Source organism: Rattus norvegicus, chromosome 10 (genome assembly GCF_036323735.1).
Source record: "Rattus norvegicus strain BN/NHsdMcwi chromosome 10, GRCr8, whole genome shotgun sequence".
Lineage (NCBI taxonomy): Eukaryota > Metazoa > Chordata > Mammalia > Rodentia > Muridae > Rattus > Rattus norvegicus.
This window is the reverse complement of record NC_086028.1, coordinates 91,594,300-91,618,222: the sequence shown is the minus strand read 5'-3', so window position 1 is coordinate 91,618,222 and position 23,923 is coordinate 91,594,300. Positions and strand designations below refer to the sequence as shown.

Below are 23,923 nucleotides of genomic sequence, written 5' to 3'. Positions count from 1 at the left end.
TAGGCAGATCAGAGGGTCAGAACTTCAAGGCCATCCTCTGCTGAGGTGACAGATCATCCTGGGTACCCGAAACCTGGTCTCAAGGAAGTGGGGAAAAGCCAGAGAGGTTTATGCTTCAGACACCATGTGCCTGTAGCTTCTGCTGCTGTCTTGTACTGGGTTGGCAGATACCCCTGCTGTGTTCTTAAAAGAAGCTCACTTTTAAGTCTGTTACCACGGCTTTCCCTCTCACCTCTCTCCAAGTGGAAGAAGTTTCCTGCCACACCTCCACTGCACCCCACTTCTCCCCACTTTGTTGTGCATTCCTCTCAGCAGTCCTGCCGTGTGCAGAGCCCACACTGGCCTGCAGTTCTCCAGCCTTCTGCCTGAGCCTCCTGAGTTCTCAGAATACAGGAATGTACTAACACCCCTGACTCCATACTTCTTTTCTTACAGAAATGGCAGCATCACAGTGTACTTGCACAAATATATCTAAGTGTATTGTCTTTCAACATTCTTCTAAAAAAATAGTCAGAAGTTAGCAAGTTATATGTCTGCTATTGTGCCTTGAATGGAAGACCAGTAGTATGTTCTGTTCAACAAATGCTTTGTCTGGGCTGGGGATGTTGCCCAGCAGAGAGCCTACCTAGCATCCAGGGAAACACCCAGCTCCATCCCGAACAGCACTTAACCCAGGTGTTGTGCTCGCCTGTGATCCCAGCATTCAGGGTGTAGAGGCTTTCAGGAGTACAAGGTCCTTCTCTACTTTGTAGTGAGTTTGGGGCAGCCTCTACTACAGGAGACTAATTCAGGAAGAAAAGTATTTCCATAAATAGTGATTTAACCAACTTTCCCTCTTTCTGTCTTCCTTTTAGGTTTAAGTTTTTGAAGTTGAAGTAGGTCTACACAGTAGGAACCCATGTCTTTTCTTGTAAGTAAACCAGAGCGAATTAGGGTGAGTGTTCCCAGTCTTCTGGCTTTCTATTTGTCTTTTCTGAAGAGTACTTGGGTTAATATTATAGTGGGTTGTGTTATGTGATACTCAGAATTGTCTGTTGGAAAAGGAAGGAACAGGAAGGCAACTTATTTTATGAGTTGATTGGTCACAAGTTAAATGGGTTGAGCTTTTTCTGTGTAGTTACAGTTGGTAAAACTCTCTTTGCTTCTGTTTCTCGGGGATTTATGTTTTTAAAATCAGTGTCAGACTATAGTTACCAGAACACATTTCTAAATATAATCATGAATAATCTTTAACATTAACTTGAAGGATGTATTATTATATCTTAATTTTTATCAGTGACTAGTGTGCTGGCCCAGCAGGTCCAAGTGCTTCGTGCTAAGCCTGATATCTGAGTTTAGTTCCTAGGACCTACCCAGTGGAAGAAGAGAGCTGACTCTCATGTCCTCTGATCCACACACACACACGCACACGCACACACACACGCACGCACATTATAGTCATCCGACAGGGTAGATACCATAAAGGTGGTTTCCCAGGCGAAGACTTAGCACTCAGATGTGCTGACCCCTGCAATTTCCCCAAATTTAGAAAATTCAACTGTATACTTTGTGGTAGTGGGAACTTGTTACCCACTGTCCCCTGTAAAAATTTTAGGAAAAAAAAAATTATTCGATTGACCTTAAAGACAAATACTGGGTTTGGCGTCTTTATAAGTGCCAATGACTTCAGTATCTTAAAGGCCATGAGCTGACTCAGCAGCTACAGAGGCTGGCTATCAAGCCTGGAGACTTGAGTTCTATCACTGGACACCCCCATGGTGAGAAATGAATCCCACATGGTGTCCTCTGGCCTCCATATGTGCAGCCCTTCCCCAATAAAATAAATAATTAAAATTTTCTTAAAGTATGTTATCTCTTTCATCAAGTACTTAATTTTAAAATGCAATAATGATTAAAGATTTTAGTGATGGGGTTGGGGATTTAGCTCAGTGGTAGAGCGCTTGCCTAGCAAGCGCAAGGCCCTGGGTTCAGTCCCCAGCTCCGAAAAAAAGAAAAAAAAAAGATTTTAGTGATATTTAATAAAGATTTATTATTTTAATTAATATTTAAGGATTCTTAAAATTATACTTAAAGATTTCTCATTTATGAGAGATGAATTTACCACTCTCAAATATTAAAGCACAAATTATCATTTGTAGTATAGTGCATAGAAATTTTTACATTAAATTTGATTTTTTTAATTCAGAAAAAATTGTTACAGGAAACGACAAAGGAACTTTATAGTGTATATTATATATAGCTTATTTTATATTTTATTTTATATTACATAGCTTATTATATAGCTTATTTTAGAATGTTCTTTAGTCTTCCCTTTCTTGTGTATACACTTATAAAAACAGTTACACTGTGAGGAATAAACTTCAGTGTTAATTAAGAGGAAGAGGTAACTCACTCCTTAGCCTGAGCTCTGCTCAGTGGAAAGAACGCCTCTGTGCCAAACTTTAACCCCAGTCATAGTGAAACAGAACCTGGATTCCACTGCTTTTAAGTAGGAGCCACATTCCTATTTTAACCTGTCCTGATTAAGGTGAAACTGGACCCCTGGGTGGTAGAATGGAAACCTGGCACTCATCTGAAGGGGGCTGGCGAGGTGCACAATGATCGTGCTCATTTAGTCCTGTGAACTTGATAGAAACCCTTGTAACTGTGCAGCTCCAGCAGCCTCTGTGCCCTCAGAGTGACAGAGAGGCTGAGAGTGCTCAGCGCGAGGATGACCTGCAGACAGGAAATCAGCAGGAGTTCTGTTTGAGAAAACCGGGGACCCAGAGTGGAGGAGGGGCAAGGAGAGGGTGCTGGGCTGTACGGTCTGCATGTGTGAAAATGTCAGGAGGAGACCTGTCCTCTCGTACAGTGAATAAATGCTATTAAAACAACAACAGAACTTGGGAAACTGAGGAAGGAGGATCGAGGGGGTTAAGGCAGGCTAGGCTACAGAGCGAGACCCTGTCTCAAAAAGGTAAAACCAAACAGAAGAAGAAAACTTCGTCAATTTAAAAAAAAAGTATGGGATGTGCTAGGTCTCGTTTTATAAACTAGCAGAGGCTTGTGAAGATTTCTTTTATTCGTGCTCTCTGTGTATTGAATTCTAGTAATACTTTTTCAAATACTTTTTCAAATGGACATTGATGATGCAGACCTTGTAAGGACTATCTATGGAATAAACAAAGATATTTTCTGTCTGGGAGAAAAAATAATATTCATTATTAGGGTGGTTCCATGTATTTCTCCTCAATCACATTTATGAACCAATTTCACTTTGTTTAAGGTTAGACTAGAGAAAGGAATGAATCTATTGTTTGTAGCCAATTTCTAGATCCTTACTTTTCCATGAAAATAGTCCTATTGTACTGCTTGGTTTTATGTTTTTGTGGGGTAGTTGTCTTGTCTCTAAAGGCTGATAGCTACTTTGTTGTGGCTTAGAAGACATACTAATTCTCTTTGGGGTTTTCCTCTTTAGCGGTGGGTCTCGGAAAAGTTCATTGTTGAGGGCTTAAGAGATTTGGAACTGTTTGGAGGTAAGTAATGTATGTCACTTAGCCGTCATTTCAGGATAATCGCCACTGTTTTCCTGCTGACTACATGAGTTTATAGACAGTAGCAGCTTGAAGAGCCATTGTAAACTATGTCCTTAGATTCATGAGGCTTCCTCTTTAATCCTATGCTTCCTAGAAATCTGCAAATGAATCAAACCGCTGTCCTTGGCCTGTCTTGATTGTTAGAAAGCAAACGCAATGGTTAAAGGCCTGTACATTTTTTATAAGTATTTGTCAAGCTGAAACACATACTATTAAATTAAAATCTTCAAAATCCCTAAGGCAAGCCTGGTGGTAAAAACCTGTAATTCTGTATACTTGGGAGGCTGAAAGAGCAGCATTACAAGTTCAGGGCCAGCTTGGGCAACTTAGTGAGACCCTATGTCAAACTGAAAATTAAAAGGCCAGGAACACAGGTCAGGAACACAGGTATGCAAAGCTTTAGCAGCGTTCAATCTCCAGTCTCTCTCTCTCTCTCTCTCTCTCTCTCTCTCTCTCTCTCTCTCTCTCTCTCACACACACACACACACACACACACACACACACAATCATGCATTCATATGCACATGCATGCATACACACACTTGTGTATACATACACACACTTTAAAAGTAAAACAACAGGTCAAGACACATGTAAAAGTGATATAAAAGTTCTGGTTGTGTTGATTCATAGAGTTGACTCAGGTTTTCAGAGAAGAAATCATGAGAGTTAATAGAACTAAGAAAAACATTAGGGCAGAAATACTATCGCCCTATTGTAAAACCTCCATAGGTTTGTGCTGTGAGGTTTAACAGGCTCAGACCTTCCTGTTTGGCTCTTTACAAAGTAAGGCCTCTTAGAAACGATGATCAAGCAAAGAAAACGTTCTCTCTGTAGAAATGGTAGTCGTGTCTGGGCGTGTTGGCACCCACGTGTTTGTAATCCTAGCACTCGGGAGGTGGAGACAGAAGCAGAAGAGTTTGAGGCCATCTTAGACTACAAGGGAATTCAAGGGCAGATGGTCTGTATAATAAGACCGTCGCCAAAAACCGAAAGACAGTGATAATAACAGAACAGTGTAGTCCCGGTCTTAGTTCCAACTCTCATGATGTTCCAGGTATCCTATAGGTGAAGAAACAGAAGAATCCACAGCATCCACAAAGAGCAAAAGAACTGAAAACTCAGATGTACTTGTACTAGTAACTTATTTTCCTTAAATAATCTCAAAGAAATTTTAGAGTAGTGGTTTTATGGACTTTGTCAGTGTTATACTTTAGGTAAGAACTCACCAAAAAATGATAGGATCTTTTTTGTTTTATTTTATTTATTTATTTATTTATTTATTTATTTATTTATTTATTTATTTTGGTTCTTTTTTTCGGAGCTGGGGACCGAACCCAGGGCCTTGCGCTTCCTAGGCAAGCGCTCTACCACTGAGTTAAATCCCCAACCCCTTTTGTTTTATTTATAACCAACAAAAATTATTATAGTATAAACTAATGGAACAAAAAATAGGTTTGTTAGTAGTCTCTTCTTCCCATCACTAATGGGAATAAAGTGCTTTCAACACCATGGCTGATGAGATGGCTCACTGCATGAAACTCTTGCTTTGTCTGAGTTCAGTGTCTGGGACCCATGTAAAGGTGGAAGGAGAACCAGTTCCTTCCACAGAGTTGTCCTCTGACCTCTGTACATGGAGCATGGACCATGGCACGTGTGCTCACACACAACAATATTTTTAATAGAAATTGTTTTAGAAATTCAACTTATAATAATTAGTCACAAATATTGCAGAAAATGTGACTGGAATGAATGGATTTTTTAATTCAGTTTCTGACTGTGGGGGTCTCTGGATACCTGGGTTTTTGTTATGGTTTGGTCTTCTTGTTTGTATATTTGTTTGAAATAGGGTCTCACTCTATAGTCTCAACTGCCTTCAAACTCCTAGAGATCCCTCTGCCTCTTCCCTCCCAAGGGATGGCAGTAAAGGAACGTGCCACCATGCCTGGCCACCAGCTTCTTTGACAGCATCCTAGCCTCTGACCTGAGGTGCTGCAGAGCTCTTCTCCGCACTGTCACAGCTTCGTATAGCCAGCATTACCCAGTCTCCCACAACTTGGAAATTGCTTTCTGTCAAGAAAATTGAGGTGTATTTCGTATAACCCCTCACTTGGCTTCTTCCCTTTGACTAACTGCCATAAGCAATTGCTTCTGTTTTTATAAAGAAAGCTGCTGTCTACCACTCACTCCTTTGAAAAGCCAAGGCCGAATCACTCTCCTCTGATCTTCTGTTGCTAGGGAGTGGGCTGCTCTAATGTATTGAATGAGAGGCAATTTCCATGGTAGTTTACGGTACTTAGAATTGTATGACTTAAGATCTTTGAAAATGTCTAACTAGCCCTTACCTTTAGTAACTGTCCCAGTGCAGGGTAGATGAAGCCCAGGGCCTGGCATGTACCAGGCAGGCCCACTCCCTCTGTACTACATCTCTAGCCCCATGTTAATGGAGTTCTGTTACTCTTGAAGATGGAAAAAAGTCAAGGGGCGGAGAGTTTTGTGAGCAGGAGGTGACTTAGTTAACTGTCCTGTGGTGTGTCTGTTTTTGTTCCCAGCTGCTGATGCCCAAAGCCACTGCTTACTTGAACTTAGACTCCAATGCCTCTGACTGAGAATTGAGCTGGGAAACAGTCCCTTAGACATGTACTGCTTTGCTAAAATGTGTGTGCGCCTTAAACCAGCCCCGCCTCCCACCCACACACACTCCTCAGAAGGTAGCCTAGTCTCTGCATTGCTCAGAAGTGGCCCACAGGGCTGCCAGTGGTTAAGAGCACTGACTGCTCTTCCAGGGGTCCTGAGTTCAATTCCCAGCACCCACAAGACCGCTTACAACCATCTGTAATGGAATCTTATGGTGTGCACTCATACACACGAAATAAATAAATCTAAAAAAAAAAAAAAAAGTGGCCCAGCATCCCTCTGCCTTTGAAATGAATTTTGGAGCCTGATGCAGTGAGTCATAACTGTAGTCTCAGTACTCTTGAGAGGCTGCAGCAGGAGGATTGCCACAGGTTCCAGGCCAGCTTGAGCTGTATGCCAAGATACTGTCTCAAAAAAGAGCAAAGACCAATGAGAGGCTCAGTGGGTGAGGGCACTTGCTGCCAAGCCTGGAACCCACTTGGAAGGGAAACAGCCTTCCCACAAGTTGTCTCTTATCTCCACACACACACACAAGTGCTAAAATTTTAAAAGAAAATTTCAGAATAACAAATCTGAGAACGTCATAGAATAGTTAGTTGCCCGGCCTGAGCAAGGCCCTAAAGAACAAGGGGAAGGGAAAAAGTAGGTTTTGGTTCACAAAGTATAAGGCCCAGAAACCAGCATGTTCAAAATAATGTACTATGCGGATGGTAGGTAAGTGTGCCCAGGGCTGTACTGTGGGAGAGGCTGCTTGTTCACGTGCAGGTCTGAGAGGCCACAGCCATCTCACTGCGAGTCTGTGTGTGTACAGTAATGACATACGTGGTTTCTATTATTAACTGTAGTCCTAAGTGTGGGTGTGTCTTCCGCTAACAACAAATGCCAACAATCGATTTCTCTACCCCAGAGCAGCCTCCGGGTGACACTCGGAGAAAAGTAAGTGGCTTTCTGGGCTCTGGCACGGTGGCTGCTGCATGGCAATGCCTGTGTCCTGCTGGCTGTGTGTTCTGCGTCTGCTCTTCTGTGTTCTCGGCTTGAAGTGAAGTACAATGCTATTTTTTTTTTTTTCTTATTTTACTTGTGATGCTTCAGGTTTCACCCTGGAAAGAGTTTATTGTGTATTTTAAAGAGCAGAAAAGTCTCGTCTAGGGACAAAAGTCTCCTTCCCCGTCATCCCTCCTCTTCACCTGCCCCTCCCTTGCACTTTAAAATAAGTTCATCAGTTTGACATGTCAGTCTCAGTGTCACTTCCTCATCATTAGACTACCAGCAGCAAGTTTCAGTCCATGCCGAAAACACAGATCTCTCTGACTCATTAGGCAGAACCTCACGTGTCCTACTGTAAAAACCAAGCCAAAATTCAAAAGTACAAAAGAGGCTAGGCCCACCACGCCTGTCTCCCTACCTCTCAGAAGTGAGGGCCAGGAGTCTGTGCATGTCAGACACGCATAAGGTTCTGAGAGCCACCCTCCATACAGGACAGAAGACAACAGACAGCCACAGCCAGGCATGACGGTACATGGCTACAGTCCCATCACTTGTGAGGTTGAGGCAAGAGAATGGCAAGTTCAAAACCAGCATGAGCTACATGGCATGACTGCCTTAAAACAAGAAGCCCGAGGCCATGAGCTGGCTCAGCTGGGAAGGCATAGGTTGTAGAAGCCTGGGCACCAGAGTGAGGAGCTGAGTAATCCCTGGGACCCATTTAAAGGTAGGAGGAGGCTGGCCACACAGGGTTATCCTCTGACCTCACACATGCCTTCCTGCTCATGCACACACACACAATTGAAATGCTAAACTCAGCCTTTCTCCTTCCCCCAAAACCCATACAAAACAGGGATGTTTTTAAAAACTGGCACAAGCTGCAAGATTCTTGCTGCTTTCCCTCCGCTTGTGCTCTATTTTCCCCAAGTAAATAACACCATATGTGCACAGCTATTTTGGAAAACATGAATCACTGGAGAGAAAGGGAGGGGGGTGGGCAAGCAAGCCCATGAGTGCACAGTGACTGTGGTCCCTCAGCACAGGAAGCTGAGGCAGGAGGATTACCAGTTTGACCCTGAGAGGTAGGGAGGAGGATGGGAACTGAGAGGGACAGGCCTCTCTGTGGGTTCTTCTGCAGACAGCTCAAGGCTGAGTCGAGGGCAGTGATGCTCAGATTAGTGCTGGCAGCTGACACTGTCTGTTGGGAGCTCCTGCCTGTCAGACCCATGGGTTTCATTCAGGAACCAAAAAAGGAAGAAAGAAAGAAAATTCTAAGTACATAATTTTCATATGCTTAGCTGCTGATGCTCTGGCAAAACCTATCCTTGGTGAAATCTGTGGCTAGTTGAATGCGTTCATTTGGTAGTGTTTCATAAGTATTATATTGTCTTTGTATGCTTTTTTGGATTTTATTTTAAGCAGTGCTACTGTTTTATGGTCATTTCTAGGTATTGATGGCTTTTTTCTATGTTTTTAAAATGTTTCAAGAAGTAAAATGCTTTTAATGTTACAGAAACCTGAAGAAGAAATGAAGAGAATTAGTCTTTTCTTGAGCAATTTGAAATTCCAGATTACACTGGTATAACTATGCTGTGCGGTGTGTCAGGAGAATGAGCTAAAAATTCATCTCTTTGTTCTGAACATTGGCTTTAAAGATGTGCACTTGTGTAATGCGCTAACCCTGTTCTGGTAAAGCACAGGGCTTAATTCAGTGACTCTGGGCTTACTGTAATCACAGCTGATTCTTCAGCCTTAGCTGACAAAACCAAAAATTCTTAGTTTAAAATATCACCTGAACAGCCCCAGAGTTTCTGCTTCTTCCTGAGACTTCCCCAGTGACCTCCACATCTGTCCCGCTCTCAGCATTGTCTTCCAGGCTCCCACAACACTCGACGGCATTTCCAGCCTAGATTCCAAAGTCCTTCACAGTCTCCCAGCAAAACATGGTTATTATGTCTGTCACCGCAGTCCCTATGACCCTGACACCACTCTCTTAGTTTGCTCTCTATTGCTGTGGTAAGCACCATGACTGAAAGCAACTTGGGGAGGAAAGAAAGGGCTTATTTAGCATACATATCCTGAGCCACAACCTCCATTGGGAGAGTCAAGGCAGGAACTTAACTGCAGGAGGCTGGAGGCAGGAGCTGAAGCCAGTGCTGTGGATAAATGCTGCTTATTGGCTTCCTCGGGCCTCTTGTTACAGCACTGATGGGTGGCACTGCCTAAAGTGGGCTGGGCTCTCCCACATCACTCACTAATCAAGAAAATGCTCTACACACTTGTCTACAGACAATCTAATGCAAGTGTTTTCTCAGTTAGGTTCCTCCAGATAACTCTAGCGGGGTCAGGTTGACAGAAAGCTTATCAGTAGCAGGCCAGACATTTCAGAAGTCCTTCTGCATTTTAAACTCATCTATGGAAACCAGTTCAGATGCACAGTTTATTTCAAGTCTGTTTAGAAATGAAGCTGTGCAGTAATCTAAAGAGAGAGCATCGTCGCTAACCACAGATAGGACCAATCTTAAGTTACCCAAAGAGCATTAAATGATTTCCGTGCTGTTTACAAAACCTTTCCCTGTCTTTTGCTGTGTGCTGGCCTCTGACTGCAGACCTGCCGAAGGGGACAGCTTGCTTTGGCAATGTTTGTGGTGAGGCAGGCAGGCAGCCCGGCAGAACCTGCAGCAGCCTCTGGGCTAGCTCATCTTCTTCAGTCCCACATTTTCTAGTTCCAGAAAAACTGGTTGCTAAAGGTTACACTTTCCAGCTGTTTTCTGTACTAGATTGGAAGGATCTCGCAAAGTCCTAAGAAATTCATTGAGCCTTTCCTTGCCTGTGCTCAGCAAGAGATGCCATAGTTGGAGGCCCATGGGTAGTGTGTCTTGTACGCCTCCCTGCCAAGAAGTAGGACACAGGTAATGAAGGACCTTTCCAAGGAGTTGTTTAAATTATATACATTTTTAAAAACCAGTTTATTTTATTTTATGTGAGTGCACTGTAGCTGTCTTCAGACACAGCAGAAGAGGGCATCAGATCCCATTACAGATGGTTGTGAGTCGCCATGTGGTTGCTGGGAATTGAACTCAGGACCTCTGGAAGAGCAGTCAGTACTCTTAACCGCTGAGCCATCTCTCCAGCTAATATATAAAATTTTTGAAAGCACATCTAGTAAATATTTAACTCTGAGGACGTAATCATTCTTCCTTATCTGTTTGTTTGTTTTTTCACACTAGAGGAAGTTTGAGAAGTTTGGAAATGCAGAGAAAGCTTTAAACACAAAACACAGAGCAGTCACTTGTGTAGTGTTACTAGATTTAAAAAAAAACAAAAAACAAAAAAACAAAAAACCCTAGTAATGTTTTGTTCCTGGAAGGTATCAGACTCCGGAAAAGTGCCTCAGGACCGAAGTCACCGTCACTTTGAGCTGTCTTCCCAGAGGAACCGGCATTCACCATACTCTCTGGTTCTCCAGGGAGGACTGTAGGCAGACCACTGCCCGAGTTCCTACTTTGCTTTGTGATTCCGAGTCTCTAGGTTTGTCCAGTGTTGCTCTATTACTACAGGTAATGCAGCAGGACCCTCTCGTGTGGTAGTGGACTTGACAGAAAATAGATTGCTCAACTTCAGCACCGACTTGTGTGAAGAGCGTAAACCAGCGTAACATACTAAAGTGTTAGGAGCTGACTCTGCTTAGCTGGGTGGGGTCATCTTGGGAGAAATTATACTGAGACCTAAATGATAAGACCATGATAAGAAAATGATGGAAGCATGCGTGCTTGTGCGTGTTATAACCAGAGGGGGCAGCCTCAGCTACATAGTGAGTTTGAGGCTAGCCTGGGTTCTGTGACACTGTCTCAAAACAAAGCAATAAAACCAACAGCAACAAAAGTCAATGGGGACAAAAGTTGTAGCCAAGTAGGTGCACTCCAGTCAAGAACCCAGAGAGAGCGCTCAAAGGTTGAAAGCACTGGCTGCTTATGGAGGGCCCAGGTTCCATTGCTAGCACCTATGTGGTGACTCAAAACTTCAGTTCCCAGGAATATGGCTTCCTCTTCTGTCCCCTCCAGACGTTGCATACACTTGGTTCACTTACACATGTGCGGACAAAACAGGGAGAAAACAAATGTGGCCCTTATTTCACCTTGCTGCTTACATTACAGTCTGTCGCTGAGGGGAGTCAGGGCAGAATCCCAGACGCAGAAACAGAGAACAGTGGCTACTGGCTTGCTCAGCCTACTCAGTGCCTGGGCGTGGCACCCCCATGGTAGTCACTGATCAAGAACGTGTCCTAGACTTGCCTGCAGTCAACCTGACAGAGCATTTGTCTCCCCTGGGAGTCACTCTTCCAGACGACTCCAGCTTGTGTCAGGATGGACAGAAAACTAGCCAGAACACAAAATAAAAATAAATCAGTCCTAAGGGGGAAGGCGTTTTTCAGATTGAGATGATTGACAGGTTCACTAAGACTATTCAAGTGGACTGGCCATAGGGCTTGTTAGGTAAAGGCACTGCTGTGTAAACCCTGTGACCTGACTTTAATTCCCAGATAGAAGGAGAGAACTGACTCCTCAGAGATGCTTGCTCTCTGACCTCCAAAGCAATATGCCTGCACAGCTACACATGCACATTACACGTGACGCACGCATACACACACACACACACACACACACACACACACACACACACACACACACAAAGCTGTGAGAATGGTGTTCTGGAAAGCAGTGTCATTGGCTGGTCATGTGATTCAGTGATACTTTCTACTTGCTGCCAGCTTTAGTCAGGAGACTTAGTCAGACATGTTTATAGTGGTAGTACAGTTTGTCATAGCAGAGTTGGAGAAGAACCCAGTCCCATTAGTTGGGCTGGATAATTCGAGATAGGTTCCTCAAAGGAGTAATAGACAACAGTGAAAGTCAGTGAACTGTAACTAAATAGACTATTATGGCTGAGTCTTGGAATACACAGATGGTTAAATTAGAAATAGACTTTATTAATTGATATCTATTTTGCTCAACTAGAGTCTTCCTAGTGTCTCTCTTTCTCTTTGTTGTTGAGACAGGGTTCTACTGTGTGGCTCTGGCTATCCTGGAACTCTGTAAATCAGGCTGGCCTGGAGCTAGGTCCTTCTGCCTCTTCAGTGCTGGGATCAGGGTGTGTGCCACTAAGCTTTTTGTTCACGCTGACGTGCTGAGGGAGGCCGATCCATTTTTGCCTTTTTATGGAGATAGGCATTTTTTTTTTTTTTTTTGGTTCTTTTTTTCGGAGCTGGGGACCGAACCCAGGGCCTTGCTCTTCGGAGATAGGCATTATTAATTGTAAACCAGATGGACTCAAAACTTCAATCAGCAGGACATGTTCCCTGAAGGGGCCTGGTTCTTACCTATGTCACACAGCAATGTTCTGATTTCTTAGTCAATTGATTACCTCCTGGGCCCTTGCTATTATTGAATAACGGAGCTAGTGTGATGGAGAACTCCAGAAGGCAGAAGCAGGACGATTGCCATGTATTTCAGGCTAGCCTGGCCTACATAGTGAGTTCCAGGGAGCCAGGGGTACTCGGGTGCATGCCCTACCCCAGCACTCAGAAGTTCAGAGACAGGCAGATCTGTAAGCTCAAGACCAGCCTGGTCTACGAAGGCCTCCTCAGGAAGGGGAAAACGGGGTTGGGGATTTAGCTCAGTGGTAGAGCGCTTGCCTAGCAAGTGCAAGGCCCTGGGTTCGGTCCCCAGTCTTGGGGTGGGGGGAGGATGTGTCTGCTCTGTTTCTTGTCTAGCATGGGGAAGGAGGATCAGATCCAGTGCACGTAGGCTCTGAAGAGTATGTGGTATTTAGGTGGGGCTTCTCTGCGTATCACGGCCTGATGATTACCCAGCTGCCCACCTTGTCAGTGGTGTCAACTGTTGTAGGCAGTGCCGACTTCTGTACACTTTCTGAATCAAGGCCGGGTTTGCTTTATTTTGTTTGACTCTTTGAGATATGGTCTCCTGGAGCTAAAGCTGGAACTCCTGGTCCTTCTGGCTCCACCTCTTAAATACTAGGATTACAGGTGGGTACCAGCACCTCTGGCTTAAAGGCAGGCACATAACTGTGGTGTCCATTGCAGTTAGACACACCTGAAGGAAGAAAGTTTGACCATAGCATCCTCTCCCCAAGTCATAGGAATGCAAGCCTTAAAGGGAAAGCAATCCTGTAAAAGGAGAGCTGTTGTCAGTCCCAAATGGCTGGTGTCCAGTTTCATCCCCAACCTGAATGGGGAGGGACCCAGGTGGCTGAGCATGCTGGCTCTCTGGGTCTGTAGCTTGGAATCAGTTACTCTCCTGTTACTTTGGGAACTTCAGGAATGACTAGCCTGGGATCTTGGTTTACTAAAGGAATGGGATTCCACCAGCAAAGTTCTAGATCGGTGGTTCTTCACCTTCCTAAGGCTGAGACTCTGTAATACAGTTCCTCATGTGGTGACTCCCAACCATAGGTAGAATCATGTCGTTGCTACTTCATAACTGTAGTTTTGCTACTGTTATGAATCATAGTGTAAACACCTGATATGTGACTCCTGTAAAAGGGTCGCTTGACTCATAGATTGAGAATTGCTCTAGAGCAAGATTGCAGGTCTGACCTTTTAGAATCTTGCAGTTGGGCCCTTAAAAACTGAACCCTAGTGAAGCAGAAGGCACAGAACCCTGTATTTCTCTACCTGTTGGCTTTTTTTGTGTGTTTCTCCATACGTCCTTCCCCAACCTAGAACTTGATAGACTCGAGCAGTCAGTCACTGGGGAGGACTAGCAGAGTAGCAGCCAACTGGGTAGCGTCCTTGCTTGTTCTGCCAGGAGTGCCGACTGAACACCGTATGCTGTGTTTGGCACCGTCAGATTGCAGTGTGTGGCAGAGGCGAGGCTCCTCGTGCATCTGTGACTGCCTCTGCTCCACTCCCTACCTCCATTTCCTCAGTTAACCTCTTCTTCTTTTTCCTTAGGCCAATGAGGCGAGCTCAGAGTCCATAGCATCCTTCTCCAAACCAGAGATCATGAGTAGCTTTCTGCCAGAGGGCGGGTGTTACGAGCTGCTCTCCGTCATAGGTAACTCCCAGGGACATGCTTACTTTCCCACTACAGCTCCCTCAGCTATCTGGGAGGGATCACGGTGACAACAGGCTTCTGTCGGTTTCTTGTACCAAGTATGGGAAGAAGTCGTTTCCAGGAGGCCATAGTCTGCTACAGAAGGACTGATGGACAAACCTAGAAGTGTCAACCATGAAAGTACCAGTAGTGAAACTTTGTAACTAGGATTTTCTGCTGAAATAGAGTTCCTTCTTCTTTAGAGTAGATGATCCTTGTGGCTGGTTTTGTCTAAGTCATTCCTCTTTTCTCTCAGGCAAAGGGTTTGAGGACTTGATGACAGTGAATTTAGCCAGGTACAAACCAACAGGAGAGTATGTGACAGTACGAAGGATCAACCTAGAAGCTTGTTCCAATGAGATGGTGACGTTCTTGCAGGTAATGAACCGTAGTGCGACCCTTGGAGGGAGGCTCCTGGTTACATGGCCATTCCACTAGGGGTTTCTGCAGGAAACTAACGTGGACCATGTGTTGAGAAGTCATGAGGCATCAATGAGGGGTCTTAGTATTTGACCCTCAAGCAGGCTGTGGCACTGCTGCTCTGCCCAGCTATCCCCTCTTCTTTAAACATTTCTCTCTGGTTTGTTCTGCATTATCCAAAGAAGCTAAGTAGCACACAGAGAGGCCCACAAGCAGAAAGCAGCAGAGACGGGTGAGTGGTTAAGAGCACTGACTGCTCTTCCAGAGGTCCTGAGTTCAATTCCCAGCAACCACATGGTGGCTCACAACCATCTGTAATGGGATCTGATGCCCTCTTCTGGTGTGTCTGAAGACAGCTACAGTGCACTCTTTCTTATACATAAAATTTGTGTGTGTGTGTGTGCATGTAGAGTGCTGGGAATTGAACTCAGGACCTCTGGAAGCGCAGTCAGTGCTCTTAACCACTGAGCCATCTCTCCAGCCCCTGATTTTTTTTTTTAAATGTTTCATATGCCTGCTTCCAGGGAAGGGGTTTCCAGTCAAGGTGCTGGAAATGTCTCCCTGTATTCCATAGTTGTCATTTGTCCATTAGTTTTGTCAACTCTTCTACTTTGATCTATAGTGGGAAAATATTTTTTGTTCATTTTTAGATAGCATCTCGCTCTGTTACCTGTTGAGCCTGGCCTCAAGCTGGCAGTCCTCCTGCCTCAGTGCCCAAGTTGGGTTCATATTCGTGACTTAAAGAGGACTATACCTTGGCCTTTGGGATTTAATTAAGTGAATCATGGTCACATCTTCAGCCACCGTTTTATTTTTGTTGTCTCTGAGGTGGTTAACTCTCACTGTGTTGACAGCAGGGTCCCTGCTTGGTGAAGGTTGTTTTTTAGGGCTCTTGGGTGTTGGTGGCTGGCAGGACTTTCCTCAAACATGGTAGGCCTTCCTGCCCTCAGCTTTGCTATTTCTTTCAGGGGGAGCTTCATGTCTCTAAACTCTTCAGCCATCCCAATATCGTGCCGTATCGAGCCACCTTCATCGCAGACAACGAGCTGTGGGCCGTCACATCATTCATGGCGTACGGTGAGCGCGAAGGCTCCTAGAGTGTTGCTGGGTTCTGCGCTGCTGCTTCCTCCTGTCATTATTGGTGTCCCTTTCAGGTTCTGCAAAGGATCTCATTGGCACACACTTCATGGACGGCATGAGTGAACTGGCGATTGCGTACATCCTGCAGGGGGTGCTAAAGGCCTTAGACTACATCCATCACATGGGCTATGTGCACAGGTGTGTTCCAAGCCACCTAACCCTTTACTAGTCACGCTAGAGTCATAATCAAGGATCTGGATTCTGAGCTCACCTCGGTGGGGACAGTCATTAGCTTGTCAGTGCTGAAGTCATATGATCTTTATTGTGTGAGAGGATCTTCTGCTGTAGACTCCCCTGCCTTACTCCTTTGTGCTTCAGAGCAGGCCTATGGCCAGGGCAAAACCAGTTTGCTTAGTAGTTTGTGTCAGGAAAACTAGCTCCTGGTAGGGAAGATAATGGAACCGGAGCCTTTTTCCCCCTTGTTGGTTCCAGGGATCAAACTGAGGTGGTCAGGATTGGCAGCAAGTGCCTTTACCCACTGAGCCATATTGCAAGCCCCAAACTGCAGACTTAGGTAGAAGTCAGTATGAGGGATTAGCTTTCAGACCTGAGACACACAGAACTTCTAGACATTTAAGAAGCATAGAGCAAGAAAATGATGAATTTGATTATATCAGGTTTAAAGATTCCCATTTCATAAATGACATTATAAATAATGTGTACCAGAGTGACAGATGTTAGCATTGTGTGAACACACATGAGCAACAAGAAGATTGTCAAACCAAGGAAAGGACAGCAAAAAGTCAGGTTGGAACGTTACCCCAGAGTAGGCCCCAGCAGGCCGACACGCCCAGCCCTGGCCATCAGGGATCTCAGATGAAGATGCCATCACACTGCACGCATAACTGGAGCTGCTTAGGAGGCTGAAGGGACCCTGGCTCATCATCAGGCCTGGCCGTGGGCCCATCAGTGTGCCTGCACGCTGACCTCTGTGACTTTTGTGCTAAGTGGAAGTACTTGAATGTCCCTCCATGGAGGATGGGTAGATGTTAGATCCCTGGATTAGAGATGCCAATCAGAAGCAAGGTTCGGATGTATACAGGTAGCAGCAAAGACAAGCCTGGCTCAGCATTGAGAGGGGAGTTGCTTAACAGAAAGTGATTAGGTAATCTTGCACTTTCCAAGAACACTCAAGAACAAAAGTGCAGATTAAAAGTATTAGTAGGGGGCTGAGTTCAAATCCCAGCAACCACATAGTGGCTCACGACCATCTGAAATGGGATCTGATGCCCTCTTCTAGTAGCGACGGTATACTCATATAAATAAATAAATAAATCTTAAAAGAGAGAGAGAGAGAAAGTACATTGAGCTTTAAAAAAAAGTGTTGGACTAGCCAGACATAGTATAACACAGGCCTTTTGACCCAGCACTTAGGAGGCAGAGGCAGGTGGACCGGTCTCTTTGAAGTGGGGCCCAGTCTTGTCTACATAGCAAGTTTCAGGGCAACTGGGATTACATAGTGAGACCATCTCAAAAAAGAAAAAAATTAAAGTAAAAAGTTTCAGTAGGAGCCAGGCTGGAGCTCACGGCTGATCTCTGTCAAGAGAGCAAGGCCAGGCTCGTCGACCTAGTGAGTTCCAGGCTAGCTGGGACGTACCACTGGATATGGTCAACACACCTGGGGCCATGCTATTAAATGAAACTGATTCTCCCCCAGCAGCCGTCGACCTGCCAGTTTTGGGTAGAGACCCTTGAGCCCTTCTCTCCTTCATGCTACAATGCTGACTGGCTTTCTTCAGGTCTTGTGCAGGCACTCACAGTTTGTGTGAGTTCATGGGTACAGTGGTCCTGCTGTGTCTAGAAAATTCTGTTTTGGTCAGGTCCTCCTACCTCTGATTGTTACAGTCTTTCTATCCCTTCTTTTGTGATGGTCCTTGAGCCTTGATGGGAGGAGAGTGATTCAAATATGCCATTTATGGCTGGCCATTGGCAGACACAACTGCATTTCAACCAGTTGTGAATTTCCACACTGATAATCCACGGGGCAGATCTGAAGAAGGCTGAGGTGCGCTCATCTGTGGGTGTGAAGACACAGACTTAGAGGGCACTTTATAGAATATAATGATAATTAAATGCAAGTCAGGCCCAACACTCCAGAGGCACAAGCAGGTGGAGCTCTATAAGTTCAAGACCAGGGGCTGGAGAGATGGCTCAGTCAGTGGTTAAGAGCACTGACTGCAGAGGTACCGAGTTCAAATCCCAGCAACCACATGGTGGCTCACAGCCATCTGTAATGGGATTGGATGCCCTCTTCCTCTTTTTGTGTGTCTGAAGACAGCGACAGTGTACTCACATATATGAAATAAATCTTTAAATAAATAAATAACTGGATATATATTAAAAAACAAAGAAAAGTTCAAGACCAGCCTGGTCTACAGAGGACTTTCAGGATAGTTGGGGCTACAGAAAAAGTCCCTGTCTCAAAACCCTGCACAAAATAAATACATAAAAATAAAAATCTAACTACATAAATGGGAGCATGTTATTTTCTCATTTTCAGATATACTTGAAAATGTTCGTAAGTACATTTACATATGTGTGAGAAGCAGTTACATACATGTGATATACCCATAGGAAAGAGCCATGTCCACTACGCAAAGCTTGCATTTCTGTAGCATTAGGGCGTGCCCGTGACCTGTCTTTACCTCCCATAGGAGTGTCAAGGCCAGCCACATTCTGATCTCCACGGATGGGAAGGTCTACCTGTCTGGCTTACGCAGCAACCTTAGCATGATCAGTCATGGACAACGGCAGCGTGCGGTCCATGATTTCCCCAAATATAGCATCAAGGTCCTGCCTTGGCTCAGCCCAGAAGTCCTCCAGCAGGTCTGTGTCCTTGAACACAAGGAGCCCCTTGATTTCCCAGGGGAGCACAGGAATGTGCGGGGTGGGGCTACTCCTGTCCCTGGTAAGAGGGTTCTAGAAGGAAGAGTCCTTGTTGGCCAGGTGTGCATTTCCTGCCTGCTTTGGGTGTGTATGGCCCCCAGCTGGACCTGGCACTATTGTGTTTGCCTCAGAGATGCTGCCCATCCTAGGATAGAGAACATTCTGGAAACACTTGGTGCTTTAGATTCCTGTGCTGCACAGGCACATCCATCTCCGTGTGCCTGCTGACTTCACAGCAGCACCAAACATTTGCTCTCCTCACATAGCAGTTGGGGGGTAAGCACCAGCCGCACGTGGTCCTGACTGGGATGGCAGCCTCTGCTTTATTCTTTCCTGTTTAAGAAAGACCAGGGCTGCAAATGGAGTCATCTGTGGCTTTTTCTCCTGACTTAGAATCTTCAGGGTTATGACGCCAAGTCTGATATCTACAGTGTGGGAATCACAGCGTGCGAACTAGCCAATGGCCATGTCCCCTTCAAAGACATGCCTGCTACTCAGGTGAGCCTGCAAGCCCGTGTTCCCTTCCTTCTTGCCTGCCTGCCTTCCACACGTGTCTGCTGCTTCCTGCCACATTTGGACACTGACATAAAAGAAAGTCACCCTTTTTTCTTCAAGTTTTCTACCCTTGGTGGAGGGTGCTTGTGCAATTCTTTGTTCCCTTCTCTGGTGATAAATGTTGTGGTCCGGAGCCCAACCCAAGGGTGGGGCAAGTAGGGCAGCAGGGCAGAGAGAGGCCACATAACACGGTACCACGTGGCTATGCAAACCGTAAACCACACGAACCAACTTTGTTGTGCTTTGTTTGTGAAAGAGACTCTTTCTGTAGTTCAGGCTAGTAGCAAGCAAACCTTAGCCTCGGCTTCCCAGCTTTGTGAGTACAGGCCTGCACCACCATGCCTACCTGAGCAGCCATAACCCTCCTTCCTTCCCTGAGAAGTGGATTCAGATTTTCAGGCATCTCTGCGTTTTGTGCCACCATGCTGTAGCACACACTTTTAGAGCCTGCATTCTGTACATCCAGTAAAAGCTCACGCTCCTGCGTGTGCTGCCTTTTGACCACAGTTTAGGTGTAGTCTGCTCGCGTTGGACAGACAGACCCAGAGAAACTTATTCAGGCCCCGTTATACCCAGGGAATGAGGTTGGGATTGTTCGGGTAAGTGTTTCCTGGGTCTCAGGTACCTGGAACAAAATCTAGAATCAGAAAGGAAACAAGAAACTGAGCAGGGCCTCCCCTCAGGTTCACAGACTGCCCCCTCGGCTCACACCTTGGGTCACAGGTTGGAGCTAGAGAATTGCCGAGTACTACCTGGAGCAAGGCTGGTCTAAGACTTTTTAAAGAAAAAATCTTACATGTGTGTATATTCTTGCATGTGTGTATGCGACCACATGTATGCAGTTGCCTAAGGAGGTCAAAGAAGGTATCAGAACTCCTGGAAATGGAGTCATGGGAAGTTGGGAGGCACTTGACATGGGTGCTAGGAACCAAACTCAGGTCCTCTGTAAGCTTCCTTAACCATTGAGCCACCTCTCCAGCCCCTGGTCTAGCTTTAAAAAGCTATAGCAGTGACCACATGAAGAGTGGGAAGGAAGCTTATTCTTGGACTGCAAGTGTAGACAGGGCTGGAGAAGGAAGCAAGGGCGTCCCATGTGGTTCCTGTCCCAAAGAATAGAGAAGTGTTGACGGCCTAAGTATAGGGTAGTATCAGATCATCTATCCATCCATCCATCTGAAAGGTGATTCGAATCTATCAATTCTGGTTCTTATCTTAATTTAACTGTTAGAATAATTAGGTTGTAGAGCCTGGGTATAAGAAATGTGTAAGAAAAAAATTGACAAACAGGACATGCTGAGGAAGGAGTTAGATGTTTGTCAGTATGGGCCTCGTTAGCGTGGGCCTCGTTAGTGTAAACCTAGTTAGTGTGAACATTAGGTTCATTTCCAGAAGCAACATTGTCCAATAAAACTTTGCTCCTGCACGGTCCACAAGAAGGGAGCCACTAGCCACTTACGTTGATCACGTAAACTGTAGCCACGGAGCTGGAGGGATTGAGTTTTAAGGCTAACGTAAGTATAGCCATGTGTGGTTAGAGGCTGCCACATTAGCACAGTCCTAGAGACACCTCTAAGTTCTGTTCAGATTGTTCAGCGGGTTCATGAGGTCACCTGCAAAGATCTACCTATCTTCAAGGGACAGCTTGTTTTGCATGTGTCATGTGAAGGCTCTGATCCAGGCTCCTGAGCTGGGGCCACTCCTGTGCAGCATGCCCCCCACCCAGGGCGCTGGGATGCCCCATTGTTGGCTCCACTGAACCCATCTGCGCCTGGCAGAGTGGAGGTGGGCTACAGAGACGGGTGTCACTCTGCTTCTACTCTAGAGAGAGGGCTGTAATCACAGCAGCTCGATGCCTTGCAAAGGGAGTGGGTAAGCTGGGTCCTTGAGTCCAGCCTTGGTGAAGGGGCCATTGCTGCCCATTCTCTCCCAGCAAGTGGCCCGTGTTCCTCTGCAAAAGCCAGATTTACATGATGTCTTGGGGCTTTCTGCTGTGGTGAAACACCATGACCACAAGTAAGTTGGGGAGGAGAAAATTTATTTGACTTATACTTCCAGGAAACAGCATATTGAGAGAAGACAGGGCAGGAACCCAGAAGGAGTAACTCAGGCAGAAGCCATGGAGGGGCTGCTTACTGGCCCGGCTTGTTCCTCATGACTTCCTCAGCCTGTTTTATTATAGAACCCAGGACCACCAGCTCAAGGGGGTACCATCCACAATGGGCTGGGCCCTCCCCCATCAGTCACTGACTCAGGAAATGCGCTATAGGCCTGCCTACAGCCCGTTCATGAGGCTCCCTTGTCTTAGATAACTCTACTCTGTGTCAAATACACATAAACCTAGCCAGCACCTCCAACATCTGTCTTCTCTGCCAGAGATCCCATTCATTCAAGGGAGGAGGAGATTTCTGAGGAGACTCTTGGCCTTCCTGGGTCTCTCAGGCCAGACCCATCTCTGTTCCCTAGATGCTGCTAGAGAAACTTAATGGCACCGTGCCCTGCCTGCTGGACACCAGCACCATCCCTGCTGAGGAGCTGACCATGAGTCCCTCCCGCTCCATTGCCAACCCTGGCCTGAATGACAGCCTGGCCGCTGGTAGCCTCCGGCCTGCCAATGGTGACTCCCCTTCCCACCCCTACCACCGAACCTTCTCACCCCATTTCCACAACTTTGTGGAGCAGTGCCTTCAGCGCAACCCTGATGCAAGGTAAGTACCCTGCTGGCCTTCAGTTGGGCCTCAGGGAGCAGAGCGAGCTTAGGAGCTGCAGACAGTATTCCAGAGGCTGTGACTGGTTTTTTTTTTTTTTTTGGTTCTTTTTTTCGGAGCTGGGGACCGAACCCAGGGCCTTGCGCTTCCTAGGCAAACGCTCTACCACTGAGCTAAATCCCCAACCCCTGGTTTTTTTATATGAGTACATGGTAGCTGTCTTCAGACACAGCCGAAGAGGGCATCAGATCCCATTACAGATCTCATTAAAGAAACTAGCGGGGTGGCTTTGGCTCTTAGTTGTTGGGAAAGCCGAGTAAAATAGGACAGGGTCTCTGAGGAGAGGTTGAGTGTCTGGGTTTGGACAGCTGAGCCCAGGGGTCATATGGGTCTCTTCCCCTGTCTCTTCAGGCCAAACGCCAGCACCCTCCTGAACCACTCCTTCTTCAAGCAGGTAAGGCTCCCTGGCTCCCAGCCACTGCTCCTTGTGACTCCAGCCACTGAGGTGCAGCTAGGTGTTCCTCCTCTGCCTGTTTGAACTAGTGGTATGGCCGTGCTTCTGAAGCTCTGAGAGGCTCTCCCTTCCTTTCCTTTTTGGAGCAGGAGCTATGGCCTGGTAACCGAAGGTCCGGTGATGTCCTGGGACCTGAACTACAGGATCCGTACTTGTCTCTCTCCCTCAGATCAAGCGACGTGCTTCCGAGGCTTTACCTGAGTTGCTCCGCCCAGTCACTCCCATCACCAGCTTCGAGGGCAGCCAGTCTCAGGATCATAGTGGAATCTTAGGCCTGGTGACAAACCTGGAAGACCTGGAGGTGGATGACTGGGAGTTCTGAATCTCTGCCGCCTGCACCCTCCAGCTGGGGTGGGGTGTGAGCCCAGGGCCTTCTTGAGGACCAGCATCTGCCTCTGGCTGCAGGCTGGGTTCAAAGGACATTCTACCGGCAGGGCTGGCTGCTGGCTACTTGAAAGGACACTCTAGAAGGGACTTCACTGCTTTTGTGGCTTTTGAGACCCAGGGAATCCCAGTCACCAAGGACTTGGAGAGGCTGGAATGCTGACATCCTGTTTTGAGCTCAGGGGACCTCCTTAGAAGGAAGAAGTGCTTTGTTGGCCCCAAGGCTCAAGTCCAAGCCCAGAGTTAACATTTGACCCAGGGAACCTTCACATCCTCCCCGCAACACTCGCTCTCGGCTATGCTGTTCCCTCTTTCCTCTGACCACAGATCCTGTAGGGCTGAAAGGGGACAAGTCCTAAGCAGCCTGCCCCTGCCTAACCCTCCCCGGCGTCTTCCCGGTTACCGAGCACCAGGTGGGTTAAGGCTGGGACTGGCCGTCCCCATCTCCGCATCTCGTGGGCCTGACACCTGAAGCCATCTTAGCTCATTTGTTTGTTACACTCCTTTCCCAAGAATCCATCTTAATGCCTCCTGCCAGCTGCTGCCTTGGTGCCTCCTCCAAGGGCCATAAATGTCTTGCCTCATCTGAGGGCTTAAGAGTCCTTAGTTGTATTAGTTTCATTGTCAGAACAAATTAAAATTTTCAGAGTATGTTGGGAATGGCGCCAGTGTTTCACGTGTGCAGAGGCTGTAGGCTGGCTCCGCTGTTGGTTCCTGCTTCTCCCGGAGTGGGCTAAGTGGATGTGTGGCCAGCCTGGCAGTGATTTCTTTCATAATCATTCCCTAGAGTTTCAGTATTAAATTTGCCTTGGCAAAATTATCAAGAAAGGGCACCAGTGCTGTCAACTAGCCAAGCCCATCGCTGGGCAGCAAAGGGTGGAAGACTTTTTTTTTTTTTTTTTGGTTCTTTTTTTCGGAGCTGGGGACCGAACCCAGGGCCTTGCGCTTCCTAGGCAAGCGCTCTACCACTGAGCTCCCCCGGGTGGAAGACTTTTGTCTTGTAACCTG

The 23,923-nt window shown here is 46.3% G+C and overlaps 1 protein-coding gene across 18 annotated transcripts in view; it reads left to right on the top strand.

Moving 5' to 3' along the window:
• The window catches only part of Strada (STE20 related adaptor alpha), a 29,063-nt gene extending 5,488 nt beyond the window's left edge, over positions 1–23,575 (top strand). Inside the window, exons 2-13 of one of the 18 annotated variants that reach the window (NM_001415111.1) lie at positions 855–934; positions 3,458–3,515; positions 7,120–7,148; positions 14,170–14,272; positions 14,568–14,689; positions 15,700–15,808; positions 15,886–16,009; positions 18,526–18,697; positions 19,151–19,255; positions 21,776–22,017; positions 22,429–22,471; positions 22,701–23,575. In NM_001415111.1, the coding sequence (NP_001402040.1) occupies positions 899–934; positions 3,458–3,515; positions 7,120–7,148; positions 14,170–14,272; positions 14,568–14,689; positions 15,700–15,808; positions 15,886–16,009; positions 18,526–18,697; positions 19,151–19,255; positions 21,776–22,017; positions 22,429–22,471; positions 22,701–22,853 (1,296 nt within the window). In that variant the 5' untranslated portion in view covers positions 855–898 and the 3' untranslated portion in view covers positions 22,854–23,575. Of the gene's footprint in view, positions 1–852; positions 935–3,457; positions 3,516–7,119; positions 7,149–14,169; positions 14,273–14,567; positions 14,690–15,699; positions 15,809–15,885; positions 16,010–18,525; positions 18,698–19,150; positions 19,256–21,751; positions 22,018–22,428; positions 22,472–22,617 lie in introns of those variants that run through there. The other 17 variants (XM_039086166.2, XM_063269202.1, XM_008768360.3 and 14 more) reach the window with 17 other exon arrangements.
• The last annotated feature ends 348 nt before the right edge of the window (positions 23,576–23,923 follow it).